The sequence below is a fragment of the Vulpes vulpes genome, chromosome 13 (genome assembly GCF_048418805.1).
Source record: "Vulpes vulpes isolate BD-2025 chromosome 13, VulVul3, whole genome shotgun sequence".
Lineage (NCBI taxonomy): Eukaryota > Metazoa > Chordata > Mammalia > Carnivora > Canidae > Vulpes > Vulpes vulpes.
In genome coordinates this window covers 120909758-120933308 of record NC_132792.1, presented here as the reverse complement: position 1 = coordinate 120933308, position 23551 = coordinate 120909758, and the positions used below count along the sequence as shown (strand labels likewise).

Genomic DNA, 23551 nt, shown 5'->3' with positions numbered 1-23551 from the left:
GTTGTTTATAACTTTCTTTGACCTAATATTTAAAAAATTCAACTCACCACTTAAACTCCTGTTTCTTTTTTCTAGCCACTATTAAAACTGTCTTCAGAGACCTCAAGCCAAAATCGTAATGAGCCTATAAGAATTAAAATATCTGAGTTATTAAATTTCTGAAGGAAAAATTGGATAACTTGGAAATAAATGCATATCCTACCCAGTTAGATCCCTAATCATGTACACTGTGGAGACAGACTACAATATAACTTAAGAAAGTCTGCATTTTGCTTCCAATGCCCTCACTTCCCTCCCAAACTGGTGCCCCTAAGTCTCCTCAAAGAGAGAGTAACAAGTATTAAAGCTGTTAAAAACTAATGAACACCAATAAAAATTAATTAAAAAAAAATAAAAAAATAAAAAAAAATAAAAATAAAAAAACTATTAGTATTTAAATTAAGTTTTCTCTGAAATGGAGATATGAATTGAAAGGACATGAAAAAGAGGAACACTTTGGAGGTAGTGTGGTTAGTTGGCCAAACTATCTTGGACCATAAACAAATACTCATTAAGCTGACATATCCCATAATAATCATTTTCAGAATGTGGTACTCAGATCAGCAACATCAGGAACTGTCAAAAACCTGTCAGAAAAGCAAATTATCAAGGGCCACCCTAGACAGTCAAAAAGTTGGTAAGAAATCCAGTGATTTGTATTTTAACAGATCCCCCCAATTATCGTGAAGCACAATAAAGTGTGAGGGCCACTGCTATAGAGGTTAACTTCCCTGTAAGGAGAAAGTAGCCCATAATTTAACATAGCAGATATTCCATTATTCTCTCCAGGTCCTGGAGGAAAGGCTTGAAACCCTGACTGATTTTTTAAAAAATGTATTTATGATAGTCACAGAGGGGGGGGGGGCAGAGACACAGGCAGAGGGAGGAGCAGGCTCCATGCACCGGGAGCCCAACGTGGGATTCGATCCTGGGTCTCCAGGATCATGCCCTGGACTGAAGGCAGGCGCCAAATCGCTGAGCCACCCAGGGATCCCGAAACCCTGACTGATTTTACGTATCACCTCACATCCACGTTGGCTTGCCAACTAGAAGTATTGATAGGATTCTAGCTCCATTATTTTCCCAGGTCATCCCTATTCCAATACCAGAAAGGTCTTATTTAAAGTTTTCTATAATCACCTTCGTTTTGAGAAAAGCAGTTTGTTACCTGTTGTGAGAGCTGTTTGCTAGCTAATTCATAAATGTTAACTAGCTTTCCAGAGAGTGATTTTGCCGATTTGAAACCAAATGAAAACAGAATTACTTCAGTAATCATTTGATAATGGGGAGCCATCATTGCCACTGGGCGAAACAGAGATTTTAAGTTATCTGGGAGTTCTACACGACCTTTGTACCTTATAAGGGGAAGAAAAATGAAAAAAGAAAATGCAGTTTTTCAGTTTTTCTGATGAGAAAACACAAAATACAGTTTCCCCCAAATAATCCTATTAGTTTTCTATGTGACCTTCATTTGAAAATAAGAGTATAAGATGGCTTATATTGTACTCTTCCTCTCAAGATCTTCCTCCTCTACTACCTTTCCTCCCATAGTGCTCCTCATACGAGTTCGCTGAGGCCCTATCACCATGTTCCATGAATGGGTGTTTACTGAGCTTGCCTGGTCTCCACTCCTTGTGACCACCATGTTCTCTTCCTTCTGCTACTCTCTGCTTTCTTGTGTTTTCAATGTGACAAATGGCTGACCTCTTCCTTTCTCTCTGGCTATTGAAGTGAAAACGTCCCTCAGTCAGAAACTTACTATGAGGACCATCCAAGTGGATAAGGACGGAGCTGTAGCTATTTATAAGTGTGCAAGTAGAGGAGGGATTCCAGTGGTGGTGGTGGATGGTTGATTACAATGACAGACAACTGCTTTGTGGCTAAGATCCAAGAAAAGGATTTTGACTTGTCCCTACTCCTGGCACAGATTAACCAATACTTACCCAGGGTTCATAGTAACAAATATTGCACAAGACATATTGATACGAATTTCTTTTCCTTCCAGTACAAACCTATAAGACATTGGAAAGGGTTCAGAATGAGTAACCTCCAAAATGTGCCACTTCATTATATGGATAATTTTTAGCTGAAGACAATGAAGGCCCCCAAAACTTTACCTCCTCTTTAATTGCTTCTAAGAATTTAAGGGCCAGGTCCAGACAGCTATAACCAGAGACAACCACAGAGAATATAGGCTGGGCATCATAAGCTGTAAGGAGCTCAGAAGGCCTGTGCATTTGAATTCCTCTCTGTGCCCTGCTGTATCTGCAGGGTACAAATATTTGTTCACCAAGCATTTGCTCTTCCTATCTCCCTGTGACTTCTTTTCCTTCCCTTTGAAGCCCCAGACCTCTTTCCACTTCTGTTTAACTCAGCATGGCATACAAACCTTAACTGCCTATCTTTGAACCTCTCATGTCTGTGTGAGGTTCATGTATGTAGGCAATTAAATTTTCATCCTATTAATTTATCTGATGCCAATTTACTTAATGGATCAGCCAAAAGAACCTAGGAAGGTAAAGGAAAAAACTTCCTCTCCCATCCATTATAATATTCTTTACTAAGAGAATTGTTTTCTTTAAGTCAAAGTATATTAAAACAATAAGTGAGTTTGGGAATGTTCCTAAGACTGTTATATTTAAATCCAAACAGCACATGCTGGAGAAAAAACAATTTTAAGAGGAAAGAAGAGGGTCATCTTGAGCCAAAGTTGTGAGCCCTGCTGGGGTTCAGATTTAAAAAAAAAAAATCTATCTATCTATCTATCATCTATCTATCTATCTATCTATCTATCTATCTATCTATTAATCAATCATCTATTTATTTATTTGAAAGAGAGAGAGAGAGGGAGAGAGAGAGAGAGAAAGGGAGAGACAGAACATGAGTGGGAAGGGCAGAGGGAGAGGGAGACAGAATCCCAAGCAGACTCATGACCCTAAGATCAAGACCTGAGCCAAAATCAAGAGTCAGCTGCTTAACCAACTTCATCACATAGGTGCTCTGAAGTTTCATATTTATTTGATCATGTCTAAAGAGTTTGTGGGGCCTAAGACTGGAAGGCACCCACCTGAATGAACTTACTGAACAGGGAAGAGAACCCAAGGAGACCCTTGGACACAGAGTTCTCCCTGAGTGACACCATGGAGCAAAGAGTGGCCATGGCATAGAGTTCTTGAGTCAGCATGAAATGCAGCCCAGGAGATCAGTATCCTCTTGTCAGCACCAGAGGTAGGGAACATGGCAAGAAATCCTCTGGTGACTTTATGGATAGCTGATACCAATGAGGGTGGTCAAAGCTGGAAAGGAAGAACACTGGAAACAAAAGCTGAGGACTCTCTGGACAGAACAAAGTCTGGCAGATACTGAGGTGTGGTGAAGAACTGGTGACATGTGACCTCCTGTGGCTTGTAAGGCCTTGCAACATTGATTCTAACAGCTGGAACAAAATTTTTGAGAGTAAAGCCAGAAGTAAGTGTCCATTAGCTTGAATTAGAAATATGGGGGGGAAGGACACCTGTCTGGCCCAGTTGTAGGAGCATGTGGCTCTTGATCTTGGGGTAGTGAGTTTGAGCCCTACATTGAGTGTAGAGATTACTTAAAAAAATAAAAATAAAAAAAGAAATATTAGATTGTAATAGAAAATTTAAATACAGAAATTTAATTATGCCCATAAAGTAAATCATGTGAGTTCCTGAATTTATCTGAAGAAAAAAAAATTTGCTCAGATTAATAAACTTTAGTAATCCTAACGTACAAAAATTATTTTTACAGGATTTTTAAAAATAAAGCATATATTAATTAAGAGTAATGGGATAAGAGGGGGCTTCAGTCAGATGTGTGGCTAGTATAAGTTTCAAAAATTATTTTATTTATTTATTTGAGAAAGTGTGAGAGAGAGCATGAGCAGCAGGGGGGCAGAAGGAGAGGAAGAAGCAGACGCCCCGCTGAGCAGAGAGCCCAACGCAAGGCTTGATCCAAGGACCCTGGGATGATGAGCTGAACTGAAGGCAGATGCTCAACCTACTGAGCCACCCAGGAATCCTTATAATTTTTTTTTTAAGATGTAGAATTAAAGAAAAGATTTCGGTTTCTTCAAGTGAAATGTCCTAACATGGAAAGGTACTAAGAAAATTTAAACTCCAAAGTAAAAGCAAGTGGCTATATTTGCAACTTTGTACTGTGGCCTAGAAGACTGTTCCGAAGTTGAGAGCAGGAGCCTGGACACCCTCAGGCTGGCATGAACATTAGTTACATATGTTTGCACATTACTTGCCAAGCAAAAGAGACAACCAAGATGTCATTCCTTTTGGTCTGTACTTAGGGGAAAAAAAAAAACAAAAACCCAACACTTACTGTAGAACAAATATTTAATAGTAAGTAACCAAACGTATTCAGCCAGTACCTGACAGAATAGCTGTCTTTTGCGACCTTGATTGTTAGTATCTGAGACGCAATCACGGAGAGGACTTGCACGTCAATCCGATTGAACTCACTGAAACAGCACCATGCTCCCGACTGGACCACTCCAAAGAAGAATTTTCCCATTATCTTGAAAACAATGATTATACAGGAGAAGGCTTTCACTGGGCCAGGGCTCTGTGCATTCCCTCATTTTTTCCAGGCCTCTACTGCAGGGCCATGTGTGGTGCTCGGCCTGCGTCCATGGCAGGTGCAGGGCAGTACTGCCTGGCCCTCAGCGTTCAGAGGAGGTTCCAGTTCTGGAACCTACTGATTCCTAAATGCTAGCAGCTGAAACAGCCGGAAACACTGCAGGCCAAACATAACACACATGGATGAATACAGGCCAGGGAATGCGTGCACTTGGTGCAGAGGGGATGGAGAGTCCATGCCAGAGCCCCTGGGCCCTAAGACAGGCTGGTTCATCCCACTGGCTGCAGGAATCAGGTCCTGTCTTTATTGAAAATTTTGATATTCTGTTTATCCTGGGGGTTTTGGGAGACATTAATTATTATTCTAAAAAGCTTTGCATTAAAATATCTGCAGGCGGGCAGGCACTACAGCTACTCTCAGCCCTTCTGACCCCACTGGAAGGCAGTTCCCAGGGAGGAAACAAGACACTCTATGTCTTAACACTAATGCAAACAGCTTATTTATGTTTATTGATATTTTTAATGTGCTAAGTGAGCACAAATGGAAAATGCAGAATCTCACAGGTAATGTGCTTTTTAACTGCAAAGAAAATGACCATAATAAAAGGTAAATAGTTTGAACTTAACGTGCAAGACTAAATAAATGGGAGTGTTTTGAAACTTCGACAGGCACTAACGTACATGACATTTCAAGAAGTATTTCAGAATTTTATGTCTTATGGAATGTCCCACCAAAAACAAAATAACTCTTAAATTGTAATCATCAATACAAGCTCTGACTCAAATTTTTGTGCTAATTATAATAGCCTCATTGTTCTTAATGATTACCTTTTCAGTAAATAAAAGTATAGTATCAGAAATTATAAAATAAATTTATATTAATAGAGCAGTAGTCTTAGTTTTTTTAATATATTCATGTTCCACATGTTCCACATGTTCCATGTGTTTGGAAAAATCCCCCTGTCAAAAAGTTTGAAAACCACTGTCTTAAGTAGTAGTTCAGTTGCATGAAAACAAATTGCATAATGTTTTAAGTTTCTATTATACTCTTGTTTCTATTCTATTAATTTAGAAGAATCAATAGCATTTATTGTTCTGTTAATACTTGATGTCTAAGAGAAATATTTGTCTTGTCTTTCAGTCCTCAACGAATTATTTCTTTTAAGTACACATTTTTTCCTGCATATATATGAATAAGCTTTTACCTTATAATCCAAATCCTCAAAACAGTTGAAGACCACACAATGTTTGCCTAAGGACTGAGAAACAAAATATTATTTTAATATATCTCTTGCATTATGACGCAAAATATTAATGCTAAAACTTCACAGTAATAAGATGTCTTTACTCTTTTGAGAAAATGTTGCAATATACAGATGAACTGCATACAAAATTTAGAAACTCACAAAACTTGGTAGGGTACATAAATGCACATACACTATTAGCTAAGTTGATTAATACATGGAACACTAAAGTCATGTTTTTAAAAACATCAACGGATAAAAAACTAAGAAAAAAGCATTTCAATGATGTCATTGCAGCAACATCAAACTACATCCTTCACTTCCATCAGTTACTTGTCTCTCTGTCTCTGTCTCTCTCTCTCTCTCACACACACACACACACACATGCACGCACACACATACACACACACTGCTATTAATCACAAAGACTAGGTAACAGTAAAAGTCTGTGTGTGGCTCAGAACAGACTAATCACCCCCAATGAATGGGAGGACACTGCCGCTGGCACATCAGTTAGCACAGTGTAATACCAAGTCGCACAAAGCATACTTGGCCCTGCCAAGGTCCCAAGTTCCAGCACAGAGCAGGCATTTCAAAATGAACAGATGAATTACATGACTTAGTGAATGTGGTCAGGTGTTTGTTAAATGTTAGGAACATCTTAATAGCAGGAATAGTATAAATTTAAGATACCACTGGAAGTTTGTGTGACTATAAAAAAAAATAGTATTCTGGATGTAGAAACCACTTACTTTGGCTAGATCTTTGACAGTCTCTGTTTTGCCCATGCCAGCGGGGCCAGTGGGGCAGCCTCCAAGATTCAAGAGCAGAGCTCCCGTGAGGGTGAGCCAGCATCTGTTAGTGAGGGGTGTAATAACCAACCGAGGAGTACATCCCAAGTACTCGTAGCCATACGTGAAGCTGGCATCTCCTTGGGACACATAGCACAACTTCTGCTTGTCATTCCATTTATACTGCAAATGTCTGAAAAGAATATTTTAAGTGCACATAGTATTTGGGCAAAATCATTCTTAATTTTTTCACATGTAGAAACATAATGAAGATTAAAAATGGAATGTTGATGGGATCCCTGGGTGGCGCAGCGGTTTGGCGCCTGCCTTTGGCCCAGGGCGCGATCCTGGAGACCCGGGATCGAATCCCACATCAGGCTCCCGGTGCATGGAGCCTGCTTCTCCCTCCGCCTGTGTCTCTGCCTCTCTCTCTCTCTCTCTGTGACTATCATAAAATAAATAAATAAATAATTAAAAAAAAATTAAAAAAAAAAGGAATGTTGACTAAAAAATTACAACAAAATGAAAAGAGTTATGGATAGTTCATCAGTGAAACTTCACAACTCCAAATACCACAAGCATGTGAGCACTTTCCCTGTGAGGAAAGCAGTCTGGCTGAATCCTGCTGCTCTGCTGTGACATATGCCACACAAATAGAGGATTTATACCAGAATCATCCCTATGAAATTTATTATGGTTTACATTGTTCATTATAACCAGGATCCTTACTACAAGGAGAGCTGAGAGAAATGCTAGTTGTTCTTAATATCAAACAAAATAGTGGTATTTATTTTATGAACCCTGTGCATCGCGTGGCTCACCATAAATTTTCTTCTCTGTAAGGCTATGAGCAAAACTTGTGACCCAGCTGGAGCTTTATAGTGTGCATTCCTTCCCCTAGATATTGACCCATACCTTTGTGTTAGTTTAAGGTGTACATACAACATGATGATGATATATACACCTGTTGTGAAATGATCACAATATATTTAGGTAACATCCATCATTCACATACTTATGAATTTATTTTTCTTGTGAGAACATTTAAGATCTACTGTTTTAGTACCCTTCAAGTATACAATGAAGTATTATTAATTATAGTTGCCACGCTATCCATTACATCCCCAGAACTTATCTCATAACTGGAAGTTGGTATCTTTGACCTCCTTTATCCATTATCCACATTTCCTGCCCCAGGCACCCCATCTGTCAACTACTTTGAGCTACCAGTTTGCTTGGTGTCTGACATATGATGCATATCCCTCAGAGCCCCTCAAAAGGTTAACATGTTTTGCAGTGTCCTGTGAGTTCCCTATGAGGTCTTGGGGGACTCTAGCATACTTTAGCCCTAGAATCATAGATGCTCACAGAATTTATTAGAGTCATGTCTTCTCCTCTTTACTTTTCTATATAGGCTCTTCCACCTTTCATTTTCACTTTAAAAAAGAGTTACTAGAAAGTAATAATGACATATTGAACTTTTGGGTGATGATTCATCCAGATGGCATATTTCTTTGGCAATTAAAAATGGTATAGTTATACTTCTGCAGTAAAATGGACATGGAAATACATATCAAATATGAAGTATTCTGGTAAAATATACTCAAATGGTGTTAGTTAAATACATCAGCCTCTCTGCTCCATCTTCTCTAGAGTTTAAAGGAAGTTGTCACATCTAAAATAAGGAAATTTATACGATAGCAGAATTTCTTAAAAATTCACTTTCTTGAGAATCAAAGACCTTATATAGGCAGGACAGTTAATTTTTCCATGAACAGAGGCATCTTTAGGAAAAAGTAACTCAGAAGTTTAAAGCTTCACATTTCTTGTACGAATCTTAGTGTGCTCTCCTCTTCTCCCCAAGGTCAGTGGCTGTGTGGTGTTTCATGTATGAAATATGTATTTATGAATATATATATATATATATATATATATATATATATATATATATATACCAGATTCCTGGGAGAAGAATGGGGCTCTGAGGTGGACAACTGGCCACAAACGTTTTCAGTTTTGTTTCCCAGCTTAGTGAGTTCCAGAATGGACTACACCCAGGGAAGAAGGAGAATGGTGGCCTAGGGGGAGCTGCTCTCACTACACACTGGATGCTGCAGCCTGGCTGAATGGTGAGAAGTGAGGCCCACTCAGGAATGTGATACAGAAGGAAGTTACAATGAAGGGAGCACAGTGGAAAAGAAAACACAGGCACAGGGTACTCAAACTGACACCGTTTGCCCAGAATGTCTATAAATCCCAGAAAATTGAAACGTGAGTTTCACATAATTGGAGGTGGAGAATAAATTTATCAAGAGGAAGCTATGTGAGGAGTTATTTCTGGTGGAGCTATAATTGAGATCTACTTACCTTGTCCACTCAAAATCCCCCACACTGGAGACACCTTTCAGCAGTAAATCTCTTGCTATGTCTCGGCAGTGAACGCAAAGCGTAAGCAGTGCTGTCAGTACAGCTTTTGTGCGAGTGTTACTAGTATCCAGCACCACCAGTGCTGCAGTCTCCTCTAGGTGACCAATCATACCAGCATGAACTTTTTCCAACTCTGCTCTTGAATGAGAACTCACAAAACTTTTGATGCAATCATTATAAAACATGATCTGGCTCTGAAAAAGATATAAAGATGAGAACTGAAGAATCAACTATAAATTAAATCAGGTGTTTTCATGATATGTGTGTGTGAGTGTATGTGAAAGAGAGCTTACACATTTGAATGCATTTGAGAGTCAGACACTGAATTTTATTAAGCTAATGTGGCCTTAATTTTTTAGTAAATTGAAATATATTCACCCCCAATATTTCTACTTTAGAAATCTTATATTCTTAGCTATCATCACAAGACTCATAACTTGGGACAGTAATAATGGAAAAAAAACTCCAGCATGAAATTAGGACTGTGTGCTCAGCTGACCCCAGAAATACTTTTCCTAGAATATGTTGTCTGTAATCATAATTTTTCAGGAACTCTATATGACTTCTGTTACTTGATCCACCTTTTGATGCTCACTCTCTCCATGTATGCCAGAAGGCCCATGGTTTAATGTCACATTGGCAGTCAGTGAAGGGGAATATGTCCAGAGGCTTGCAAGTTTCTGGCCCGTAACTGGGTGAACCGTGATTTCAGTCGCGAGGATAGTAGCTACTGAAGAAGAGCATGCTGGAGGGGAAGGGGCACAGTGAATGTGTTTGGGGACTTAATGAATTTGAAGTGCCTAAGAAACATGTAAGTAAGGCTATAAAGAAATACATTCTGGAATAATTAGCATAGAATAATTTTGGAATAAGAGGCATAGCGATGGGACCTTTTTCTAGAACGAGGTAAAAGGGTAGAGGATGTGAAACCTGATGCATCAGTGTTTTGGCCGCATGCAACAGAAACTAACTCTGACTTTCTTAAAAGATGTGGCAGATCAACAGGAGGCTGGAGACCATGGCTTGGGAAGTGGGCAGGAACCAAGGCCACATCACAGAGGAGTCCAGTCAAGCGCCATTGCACTGCTATGATTGAGGCATTTATTCAGGATTCAGTCTCCGGAGAGAGCATCCAAGGGGAAGAGTCCCCTCACTAGGCTGCGTCAGTGTGAGTTCTAGTGAGGTGGGCTGCAAACCAGATCTTTCTTTCCTTAGACAGCTGGAAGTTGCTCTAGCCTGGATAAATCCACACTGAAATGCTTTCAGTGGCCAAACATACGGGCCAGGTATCATCCCTACTCCCCCACAGATGTCTGCTGGGAGAAGGCTCCTAGTCCATATGCAGAAGTGCAGGAGAAAGGGTAATTGTCAATTGTACGCCGGGATGGGAAATTAGCAGTAGGCAGGGCAGAAAGGAGAAATTTTGGCAAAGTCTGTTCAATGATGTAAGTTCAAGCCTATAATGAAGTACTTCTGGAGACACGACAGAGTGCTTCTTATTGTTAGAGAACCAGGGATTCTGGAGAACCAGGGATCTGGGATGATCTCTTCTTCATAGAGCAGATCTGAGTATGTGCCTGGTAAATCACAGAAATGTCCACAATGATTCATTATCCTTTTGCTGCCTTTGCAGACAATAGCTTACCCCAGTCCTCAGCTCAGGCTCTTCAAACATTTTATCAATATTCAGCCAAGTGGATAACAAAGGAGACAAGAGACAAAGGACATCATCATTTGTGTCCATAATCCTAGTTTATTTTAACAGAGACTTGACAGTTGTGGTAGGGCAAGGCACAGTAAACAGATGTGATGTTATTTTTAAATTTACTAGAGAATTTAATAAAGTCAAGTCTGTTTTACAAACACTTGGTAAAGGTAACTCATGGAGCTGGGGCTTCTTCCTCCATCACTGCAGGGGAACCTCCGTCCCCAAGGTTCATGGGGATTCTCATCACCGACATACATAATGGAGTTTTCAGATCTCTCTAGAGCATTTTAAAATGCTGACTGCTCACTTGCTCTAGAGAAAAGTTAATCCAGTTCCATCTCTCCTCCCTTAGCTCCATGATGCCTCTTCTTTGGATCCCTTCACGGAGCCCCTTCCTTCATCTTCTCCTTAAATGTAGATGTCCTCTGGGGTCTTTCTTTGTACTTCTCTATTCTATATACATTGGGGAATTCTCTACTATCTTGACTTCAATCACCACTTTATAAGTTCTTCTTCTCAAAAGAACCATGTGCCCTGGTTTTCTTGCTATCACACATACCTCATTTCTCTTTCTCCTTTGAGGTCCACAAAAGCAACAATCAGCAGCGTGAAGGCTCCCTGAAAGACACCCATATGCTACTCTCCAGAACCTGTGACCAAGTCATACTAGATGGCAGAGGGACTTTGCAGCTGTGACTAAATCAAGACCTTCAGATGGAGAGATTATTTGGGATTATCTGAGCGGGGCCAATATGATCGTAGGTACCCTTAAAACTGGAGAACTTTTTCTGCTGTGAGTAGAGGGAAGTTTGATTAATGTAGAATAGTCAGACAAGTGCCAACAGGGCTGGCTTTGAAAATGAAGGAAGGGGCCACCAGCCAAGACATGCCAGTGGCCTCTAGAGGCTGGGAAAGATAAGGAAAGGGATTCTCCCCTGAGCCTCTGGGAAGGAATGCAGCCTTGCCAACACCTCGATTTTAGCTAGTGACACCAGTGAGGCCTTCATCGGACACACCTGCAAGACGATGAACGTGCTGTTTTAAGCAACTAAGTTCGTGGTAACTTTGTAATGACAGCAGTAGAAACAAATACAGTGCCATAGGGGAACATCCCTGAGAAAATAATTTATGATTCTTTTCATTCAACATCATGAAGAAATTTTAAAACCATAAAAATGTTGAATTATAAAACAAATGCCCATATGCCCACCACCTATATTCCAACTAATTTTTGCTATATTTACTTTATCACATCTGTCCATATATCCATCCATCTATATTGTTTTTTGATGCATTTCAAAGTGACACATAATTAGTACCCTTCAGAGTGGTTTACTTCTAAATCTTTGCTTTCTTGGCAGTATGACCATAAATTAACTCACCACTGTGAGGACCACTTGTCCTGGATGAGACACCACCCACTCGGAAAAAGTTTGGCAGCTCCAGTCTTCAACCCCTTGACTTACAAATCTATAAATAGAACATTTTATTTCTATTATTACATGTAATCATAGTGGCCATTTAATGATCCAGCATGACAAGATCATGTGGGGGTGGGTATTTTCCTTTAGGATCTCTGGTTCTTTAATTCTGATTTAGGTGTACGTATGGGACCAAATGCTAGACTTAACAGAGCCTGAATTCATGCATAATGCAGATTACTTAAACTTCCCTTTAATATCACCTGTACTCTTCCAATGGGGCCATTGAGTTTCTGGGGTGGTGAAACTGGAAGGGGGAGATGGCCATATTAGCTTTGAATATCTATTACTATCAACTACAAAATCAGTATTTAAGATAATTTCTACAAGATGAGTACTGGGCTGAAACCATTAAATGAACTTTAGCAGTAAAGCCCTGCATTTAGCTTTAAAAATTAATCATAGGGGATCCCTGGGTGGCTCAGCAGTTTAGCGCCTGCCTTTGGCCCAGGCCACGATCCTGGAGTCCCGGGATCGATTTCCGCATCGGGCTCCTGGCATGGAGCCTGCTTCTCCCTCTTCCTGTGTCTCTGCTTCTCTCTCTCTCTCTCTCTCTATCATAAATAAATAAATCTTTAAAAAATAAAATAAAAATTAATCATAAGGTAAAAATAGGATTCATGAAAAATATGCAGAAATTTTATTTAAGATCAAGTTAATTTGTGCCAACAAAATAGGTTTTCATATTGTTACAGTGGGTTTTTTGCCACTTAGAAATTTTTAGTTTCTATATAGTCAAACTGATCACTGATCCCATGTGTCACAAATTTTCAACATTAAACTTTACTTTTCTTCTACTACTGTGACAGTTTCTTTACTTATCAATCTTAATCTAGAATTTAGTTTATTTTTAAAATAAATATTGATTCTTCTAATTTTTGCTGTAATTGCAAATGGTTTCTGTTTTTATTATTTTCTTATTATCACTGCCACTGAGGAGAAATAGATTTATAATGACTTTTATATATTTTAAAACGATGTCAGTGATATTGTTGAGATACAAATGTAGCTCTTATTAAAATGACCTTTTATTTTAATGTCTTTGTTTTCTTTTTGTTTGCTACTCCATGACCTGTCTTTACTGCTTTTATTTGCACCTTTTGTAGCATTGCTTTATCTCTCAAAAAACATGTAGTTCCATTTCTCTTTTGACAAAAAAAGACCTTACTCTTATTTTGACATGGTACCCCCATTTATATATAAACACACACAGACACACAGCACATTATAATTTCTTTATTTAATTTCCTTCAGGGTTTTAGAAATATTTATTCTGATTTTTTACAGCCTCTTGGGAGAGAGTGGATCAAGATTTTTGATGTAACAATCCTGTCTTCATTGTGAGCCATATTCCTTCAAGTGACAGATAATATGTTAATAGTATATATTATATATATTGTACATATACACATATGTACACACACAAAACACTGGAACACAAGAAAGTGTGCCCCAGGGCATCAACTTGAAAAGGCTCTAGCAGGCAGAAAGCAAATTGGGACTGAGTTACAGAAATGAGCAGAGAAATGGGAGAACACCACTGCCAAGTTGGACAAACACAAGAGAGATCAGGGTGGCTCTGCAGGGAATGAGAACTCTCTAAGCAGGACCAGTGGCGGCCTCTACCTTCCCCACACCCCAGCTGCCAATGGCCGCAATGAATAGCCATCTCCAAGGGCGATGAGGCTGCAGAGAGAAACAGAGGAGGGCCTGCAATCACACCACACATCTTCAAACATGGCAGGACAGGAAGGGAGTAAGGGGAAGACAGGAATCGAGGCGCTGACAATGTCATTTTTCTCCAAGATGCGGAGTACCTGAAATGACACTGGAACTCACACACCAGGGAGGTGACAAGGGTATCTTGTAGTTCCCAGGAGAAATGGAAAGGAATCTCCATATGCTGGGAGCTAAACCACTCACATCCTGGGCCATGTGTCCATCCTGTCACCTGTAGCTATGCAGGCAGGCTACTGTAATTACATACCAGCACTTGCTTAGAGAGGGAGAGGGACACTCACCAGTCTGAACACGAATGGACAACCAAAAATGACCGGTAGAAACATGAACAAAGCTGACGCAGTGACAGACTGCTCCTTCACGGATGCTAACCCCTGGCTAAAGCTTTCTGAGATCAGAGATCAACCAGTGGGGAGTGTAACAGAGGAATATGAACACTTTCTGGTGAGACTAAATGCTGCCATGTCTTGTGACATTTGATGATATAGAAATTAATGCAACTGGAATAAAATCCTGCATGATTACAATATGGAGGAGGTGATGGGAGGGCAGTATGAAGTGACCATGCTTGTTGGGGACAAATCGGAGATATTTACCATAAGCTTTGATGAAAGTATGTTTCACAATGTGCATTCACATTTTAAGAGTATTCACTAGAACAAAGGAAATGTCTCTGACTTTGGCATGGCTGCCCCAAAAGATATGAAGAAACTCAGTGCAGCAACAGGAAGTAAAAACCCCCAGACCCAAAGCCTGCTGATTCGAGGGTGGACAGAGGATGGGAGGCATGCATGCAGCAGCACATGTGAAGGGTGCCTAGAGAGTTTAATGAAGGGACTTTTTGCAGGGCTGTGGGCAAGGTTCAGGGAGCTAACATGGGTGGTAATGCAGTTATTTATTAGAAATAAATGCTAGAAACAAAAAGAGGATAAGGACAAACCCACAGAAAAGGAGGAAATGTTTAATACAATTTTCCAGAAAATAAACTAAGTGGACCAAAATATGAAGAGGAAAATGAAGGAAAGTTCAACATAAGGACATTTGTGGTTGTCATTCATGGCAAATTTCAGGCAAAGGGGTATTTAGGTTTCTTGATATATTCATTAAAAAACTTTTGAACTAATTAAATACCCTTCAATTGTTAAAAACTTTGCAAACAAGTTAGAGAATAAAACTCTTTATTTTGAGGAGGGGTATGTTCCAGAAATCCTAGCATCATAACAAACAGTGAAACATTAGAAATGTTCCCAGTAAAATGAGGAACAAAAGAAGGATGGTGATTGTCATGTGTACTTTTCAACATTGTACCAAATTTGTCATCCTAAGTAACATGAAAAGGAAGAGACATTTCAAAAGAACTGTAAAGAGAAAGAACTATCATGATTAGCAGCTGATAAGATGGTCCTGGGGTGACAAGTGAACATCCGTCTCTTGAGTGCCTGCAGAAGCTCCTGCCCTCATGGGAGACGGCACCTGGCTCTGATCACATCACCTGGGGAAGGACTACAGCCAAGAAAGCTGTTGTGGTTATGATCTGCTCTGCTCTAGGAGTCTCGTGTTGGCATTCAGGATCATATTAATTAATACAAATATATAAAAACTTTAAGACCAACAAATATAACCAACCACAAGGAATTAGAAATGTACAAGGCAGCTCGAGTCGAAGTCATTTAAAAATTCATGCTCTGGGGCTCTTTCTTCGCTCTAAACCAACTGGAACGTAAAAAGGAGAACATCACAAAGATGGAACCAAGCAAACAATGTGAGGAAGCAGAACTGGGATGGGCTACAGCTGAGCCTTCAGGGCATGGGGTCTTTGGAAAACTGACTAGGCTGAAAGCACACAAAAAAACACCTGGATGCAGTCCAGGATCATGCTCTCAAACTGACATTCACGCTGAAAAAGTGATTTTCCATCCAGCCATGTGCTGTCATGTTCTATCAAAGCCCATTTCATAAAAGACTTCACTCTACATTTCTACAGATCCTTTCCAATAAGATTAGTAGGTAATAAGCCAAGGTTAAATATATATAATGCAATCTTAGAATTAAAAATTGTACTCACAGGGACACCTAGGTGGTTCAGTCAGTTAAGTGTCTGGCTCAGGTCATGATCTTGGGCTCCTGGGATTGAGTCCCGCATCAGGCTCTCAGCTTCTCCCTCTCCCTCTTCCCTGCTCATGCGCTCTCTCTCTCTCTCTCAAATAAATAAAATCTTTTAAAAATTGTACTTACTTTTTCAGTACATCAAACATGCTTTTCTCTACATTTATCAACCACTGTTCCACAGCACTTCTTACACGAATTTTCCTGTAATTTTTTCCAAAAAAAAAAATCGCAAATAATTCTTTTTATCCATGTTTCTTCATTCCTTTGATAAGGCTGTAGACTAACTTTTCTATACTTATAACATTCACAGGCCAAAGGATCATAATTCTACAATTGTGTTTTTTCTAGATCTTAATTTGGAAAGCTACGGAGACAACTTATCACCTAACTTTATGGAACTATGACACTGAAACCATTGACTTACAAAATTAAGAGGTTCCACTAAAACATGAACTGACAAAGTAGATAAATTATATTACAGAGCATTTTTGTATTCCTCGCTGGCTCTTTTAAACAGCCATCCTAGGTCAGGGTGGGGTTAGGGACTTTAGTGGATGGAAACACTTGGGCACAGCATTTTTTAAATCAACTCCCAATAGGAGCCACATGTCAAAGGCTGGAGGGAATCAGCTGATGAGCGGGGGCCTGGGGCCAGGGGCCAGGGAGGCAGCATAGGGAGCAGCATGAACAACATCAAGCAAATAGCAAATTTTCTTCCTAATAAGTTCCTATAATAAAACCCCTATGCTGGCACCTAGGATAATACCAATAAATACAGACATGAAAAGGTAAAATTCTGCATAAGTACATTATCTTTGGGGAAATAGTTTGCTTAGCAAACTTCTTGAAATATCAGACATTTCCAAGCAGAGGTTTTAAATAATAAAGTTTTATGGTGTCTGAATGTTTCATTAGTAACACATATGTCATACTTGGGCAACAGAAGAGTTTCCCCTTCGGCAGACATGAGCATTATCACAGCAGGAGGGCCAATTTCTTGCTTCCAAATCAATAACTGTTTTATATTTTCAAAACACTTCACAAGATGAGGCTGTGGACCAGAATCAAATGTCAATAAACACTATACAATTCTGACCTGGTTTGGAAATAATATCCCTGAGCAGAGAAAAATATTACCTGTAGAGACCCAGGATTTCTGCTGTCAGCCAGAATATCAAGGAGTTCAGCGTTGCTAAGAAAGTAAAATCTTGGGAAAATCATTCTTTTAATTTCAAGGTAGTCCTGTCCAGAACCAAAAGAAAATACAGTTCATAATGTATGTTTAATCATAATACGATCACAGCCTCATTTGGGGCTACATTTGCACATAAAAAACACGATATTTAAATTGCAGCATATGTAGCTGCATTAGTAAAAATAAGAGTCCATGCTGATTTTTTTCTTAAGTTGCTAAAATAATTTATAATAAAGCAAAACTAAAGTAAATGTAAATTTAACCTCCCCCTCCAATGAATGCACACACGCAGACACCCTGCTGTATGCTGGATCACTAGCACTGCCTTCCCACAGCCTCACTTTCTGCCCATTTCCTAGTCATCAGGAGAGAAGTTGTCCTCCCATGTCCCATGGTGACACCCTCTGGTCCCAGCCCTCCCCGAGGCTTAGCTGCACCCATGCTGTCTTAACTTCATCCTCCTTTTCCAGAGGAAGAGACACCTGTTCCCACATGCCAACCAAGCCATCCCTGTGTCACTCATTACTCTTCTCCTCTCTCAAGCTCTCCTTTGCCACAGGCTTCCCTTTTACCTCTCATTAAAAGTATACACAAGAAGCCCCTCTTGTGCTTTGTTTTCCTCTAGTTACTGTCTGGGTCCCCACCTCTTCTCCACGGTCACAGGCCTTGAAAAGATGGTCTGTGAACTCCGGGTCTCTGTGTACGCATCTCTCAGCCACTCCAGGCCCTGCTGTGTGGCCGCATCACTAACAGATTGACACTAGCTGGTCAGCCTTCATGCTGCATGATGTCTGCATCACATCTGACAGCTGGCTCCGTTCCTTATTCTGCCTGGGATGCTGCTCTCCTTCCACCCATCCTGCTCTTCCTGGGCTGCTGGGCACATACATAACACACATGCTCTGTAGCTCCTGTCACTTCCTTTTGCCCCAGATCTCTAACCCCAATTGCTGATTGAAGATGGTCATCTGGCTGTCCCATGAGTATTAGATTTCCAACATGTACGGCACTTAGTTGTTTCTACACAAGCCTCTCCCTCCTACTTCCTCTCTGTAGTGTGAACCCTTCCATGTTGGTGGCCAACCCAGGTATCTTGGCACAAGCCTGGGCCACGTGCCCATCTGAAGCTTGTGGCTCCACCTTCTTTCATCCTCACCATCGTCTTACCTTAGTCCCCCCAGGATTTCTAGTCTTGTAACTGGTTTATCTATTCTCACTGCTTCCCTTCCCCCCGCCATCTACACATACCCTAGGGTCCTGAGACATTTCTAAATCAAATCATTTCACCCTCCTGCTCAAAATCCTTCAGTAGCTACTCTACGGTCAACATTCATTGTGATATTCAAGGCCCTTCCTCATCTGGCCCTGCTTCCTTAGAGAATCTCACCTTTCACCACTTCCCCATTTGCAAACTAGGTTCCATCTTATTTATAGCTCCAGAACATGCCATGCTTGCTCATGGTTCCATATCTATACTCTCCCCTTGCCTAGGGTGCTCTTTCCACTCAGCTACCCACACACCCTGGACCCTTTTACCTGGCTAACTCAACACAATCTTCCAAAACCCAGATGAATTATCACTTCTTGCAGGCTAGGTCAATTTCTCTTCTTTCACATGACCATATCATCCAAATGATCATAGCATACATCACACATTAGTATCTCTCTACTTTGGTTCCTATAATAGATCTTGAGCTCTGTATAATAAGTAGGGAGTTGTCTGAGGACTCCCAGCACATGGCAGCAGTGCCTGGTACAGAGCAGGTGCTCAACACATCAATAAATGGAGAATTACCGGTTGGCAATGATGCTTACTAATAGTCCAAAGGTATGCTAAAAAATAATTAGAAAGCTTATCTCAATCCTTACTCAGTAAACTTGCTATTATTAACCAGATCCCTCCAGCTGGTGCCCCAAATCATGGATTCATGTAGCAGAGGGTCTTCCTAGGTAGAGAACTTTCTATAGGCTGTAACTACCACATGTGGGTAGTTACCTTCCACATCTGGAAGGGTCATCACAACCACTGTAACTTGTGTTCAACAAGGAAAAGATACAAAAACCTGGAAGGAGATCTTGGTTTATGAAGTGAATATATTCACCACGAATCTCAAATATTAAAACCCAGTATTTAAAAAATGTACGTCTAAGCTGAAATTTTAATGTTTTGGCAATCTTTAAATATATGGATTTGATAACTTCATTTATAAAATCATCAAACTAAGACTTCTGGGGAATAATGGTGGAGTAGGAGGACCCAAGCTCACTTTGTCCTCCAGGTAAACCTAGATAACATCCACATCAGCATAAGTAATTCTGTAGACTGGGAGAACAGACCCCACAGCTGAATGTAGAGGCCCAGAAAACGAGAGGAAGGGTAGAGATGGGGTGGGGACCTAACTGGACCCGGGGTCTGCTGGCAGGAGAGAGACCCATAGGCAAAGACTGGGGTGGGAGGATCCAGCATGGGGAAAATGAATCCTCATCACATTTGGCTTTGGAAATGAGATAGGTCCAATTTTACAACTTCTTAAAACCAGGAGGACTTAAACCCTGGAATCTTGAGAACATTGACTCAGCTCTGGGAGAGCTGGGAGGGAGAGAGGAGACCATCCCCACTGTTAAAGAGACTGCATGACAGTCCCACAGAGATATAGCACAGAAACTACAGTATGAAAAGTGCCTGGGGCATATAGGAACAAGGGACAGAAATCAGGGGGAGACTTCTCCAGGAACAAAGTAGCTGGTGGGTGCCACTTTTCTCCCTTAGCCTAGATACTCTAACATTGGCTGGAACTAATTTGCTCACAGAACCCCCTCACTCTAGTGTGGACATGCCCCCTCCAGCCAGAGGTCAGCTCCAGATCCACTCCCACAGCAGACCTGCACAGACTTTGCTAGCACTGCACCCCACTCACATGCATGTTGTGGGTCCACCCACTCTCCAAAGGGCCCTTGGCAAGAGTCCATCCAAAGCAGTGCCACAAGCCTGGCAGTGTGCAAACAGCCCCACCACCAACCAGCCCCACTCCAAAATGAGTCCTGCCCTGGAGAGAGGGGAAGATGACCACACACCAGTCTGACTGTAGGTCTACCCACCAACAAAAGATCCTAGGGGACAAGACAGGGAGAGTGCCCTATAGTTTGGTGCTACTTCATCTCTGGCAAACACCTGGTCTGACTCATCCCAAGCTCAAGGCAGCCACTAACACCACAGGGACCAGACCCTGCCCACGACAGGCAGAGAGCCATTGCAGACGAGACTCAAGGCAAACACATCCCAGGCACAACGGGAGGGTGCACACAACACATACAGGAGACCCCCCTGAAGCACCAGGTTTGGAGTAACAGGGAACACTGCACTGCAGGGCACTTATGACCTCTTCTTCAAAAGGCCACTACCATCAAGAGCAGGAGACATAGCTGATACAGAGAAATAGAGAGTTAGATAGAATGAGACAGAGGAATATGTCCCAAATGAAAGAACAGAACAAAATCACAGCAAGAGACCTAAAAAAAATGAAGATAAGCAACATGCCTAATGGAGAATATAAAGTAATGGTTATAAAGATATTCACTGGACTTGAGAAAAGGATGGAGACCTCAGTGAGACCCTCCACAAAGATAGAAAACATAAAAAAGAACCAATCAGAGATGAAGAACTCAATAACTGAAATTAAAAAATACACCAGAGAGTATAAACAGATTAGAGGAAGCAGGAGGACAGATCAGTGACCTGGAAGACACTAATAAAAAGCAATCAGGCTGGACAAGAGAAAGAAAAAAGAATAATAAAAAATGAGAACAGGTTAAGAGAACTCAGCAACACCATCAAGTACAATAACAGTCGTGTTACAGGGATCCCAGAAGGAGAAGAGAAAGAAGAGGGGACAGAACATTTATTAGAAGAAATAATAGCTGAAAACTTCCTGAATCTGGGGAAGGAAAGAGAAATCCAGATCCAGGAGGCACAGAGAACCCTAAACAAAACCAACCTGAGGAGGTCCAACACCAAGATACATAATTAAAATGGCCAAAAGTCAAAGAAGAAGTCAAACTCTCCCTCTTCGCCGATGACACGATACTTTACATAGAAAACCCAAAAGCTAGATTGCTAGAACTCATACGGCAATTTGGCAGCGTGGCAGGATACAAAATCAATGCCCAGAAATCAATGGCATTTCTATACACTAACAATGAGACTGAAGAAAGAGAAATTAAGGAGTCAATCCCATTTACAATTGCACCCAAAAGCATAAGATACCTAGGAATAAACCTAACCAAAGAGGTAAAGGATCTATACCCTAAAAACTACAGAACACTTCTGAAAGAAATTGGAGAAGACACAAAGAGATGGAAAAATATTCCATGCTCATGGATTGGAAGAATTAATATTGTGAAAATGTCAATGTTACCCAGGGCAATTTACACGTTTAATGCAATCCCTATCAAAATACCATGGACTTTCTTCAGAGAGTTAGAACAAATTATTTTAAGATTTGTGTGGAATCAGAAAAGACCCCAAATAGCCAGGGGAATTTTTTTATTTTATTTTATTTTATTTTATTTTATTTTATTTTATTTTTTTATTTTATTTTATTTTATTTTATTTTATTTTATTTTATTTTATTTTATTTTATATTTTTTTTGCCAGGGGAATTTTAAAAAAGAAAACCATAGCTGGGGGCATCACAATGCCAGATTTCAGGTTGTCCTACAAAGCTGTGGTCATCAAGACAGTGTGGTACTGGCACAAAAACAGACACATAGATCAATGGAACAGAATAGAGAACCCAGAAATGGACCCTGAACTTTATGGTCAACTAATATCCGATAAAGGAGGAAAGACTATCCATTGGAAGAAAGACAGTCTCTTCAATAAATGGTGCTGGGAAAATTGGACATCCTCATGCAGAAGAATGAAACTACACCACTCTCTTTCACCATACACAAGGATAAACTCAAAATGGATGAAAGATCTAAATGTGAGACAAGATTCCATCAAAATCCTAGAGGAGAACACAGGCAACACCCTTTTTGAACTCAGCCACAATAACTTCTTGCAAGATACATCCACGAAGGCAAAAGAAACAAAAGCAAAAATGAACTATTGGGACTTCATCAAGATAAGAAGCTTTTGCACAGCAAAGGATACAGTCAACAAAACTAAAAGACAACCTACAGAATGGGAAAAGATATTTGCAAATGATGTATCAGATAAAGGACTAGTTTCCAAGATCTATAAAGAACTTACTAACCTCAACACCAAAGAAACAATCAATCAATCATGAAATGGGCAAAAGACATGAAGAGAAATCTCACAGAGGAAGACATGGACATGGCCAACATGCACATGAGAAAATGCTCTGCATCACTTGCCATCAGGGAAATACAAATCAAAACCACAATGAGATACCACCTTACACCAGTGAGAATGGGGAAAATTAACAAGGCAGGAAACCACAAATGTTGGAGAGGATGCAGAGAAAAGGGAGCCTCTTACATTGTTGGTGGGAATGTGAAAAGGTGCAGCCACTCTGGAAAACTGTGTGGAGGTTCCTCAAAGAGTTAAAAATAGACCTGCCCTATGACCCAGCAATTGCACTGTTGGGGATTTACCCCAAAGATACAGATGCAATGAAACGCCGGGACACCTGCACCCCGATGTTTCTAGCAGCAATGTCCACAATAGCCAAACTGTGGAAGGAGCCTTGGTGTCCATCGAAAGATGAATGGATAAAGAAGATGTGATTTATGTATATAGTGGAATATTACTCAGCCATTAGAAACGACAAATACCCTCCATTTGCTTCAACGTGGATGGAACTGGAGGGTATTATGCTGAGTGAAGTAAGTCAATTGGAGAAGGACAAACTTTATATGTTCTCATTCATTTGGGGAATATAAATAATACTGAAAGGGAATATAAGGGAAGGGAGAAGAAACGTGTAGGAAATATCAGGAAGGGAGACAGAACATAAAGACTCCTAACTCTGGGAAATGAACTAGGGGTGGTGGAAGGGGAGCAGGGCGGGGGGCGGGGGTGAATGGGTGATGGGCACTGAGGGGGGTACTTGACGGGATGAGCACTGGGTGTTATTCTGTATGCTGGTAGATTGAACACCAATAAAAAATAAATGTATTAAAAATAAAAAAAAAAAAAGTAAAATGGCCAAAAGTAGAGATAAAAAGAGAATTTTAAAAGCA

General features: G+C 40.4%; 1 protein-coding gene across 1 annotated transcript in view; it reads right to left on the bottom strand.

The window, feature by feature from the left end:
* The window catches only part of DNAH14 (dynein axonemal heavy chain 14), a 317326-nt gene that overhangs the window by 180922 nt on the left and 112853 nt on the right, over positions 1-23551 (bottom strand). Inside the window, 11 exon segments of the mRNA XM_072733718.1 lie at positions 48-124; positions 1208-1394; positions 1983-2051; positions 4442-4587; positions 5855-5908; positions 6646-6877; positions 9052-9305; positions 12202-12289; positions 16276-16350; positions 17082-17200; positions 17287-17391. Of these exon segments, the coding sequence (XP_072589819.1) occupies positions 48-124; positions 1208-1394; positions 1983-2051; positions 4442-4587; positions 5855-5908; positions 6646-6877; positions 9052-9305; positions 12202-12289; positions 16276-16350; positions 17082-17200; positions 17287-17391 (1406 nt within the window).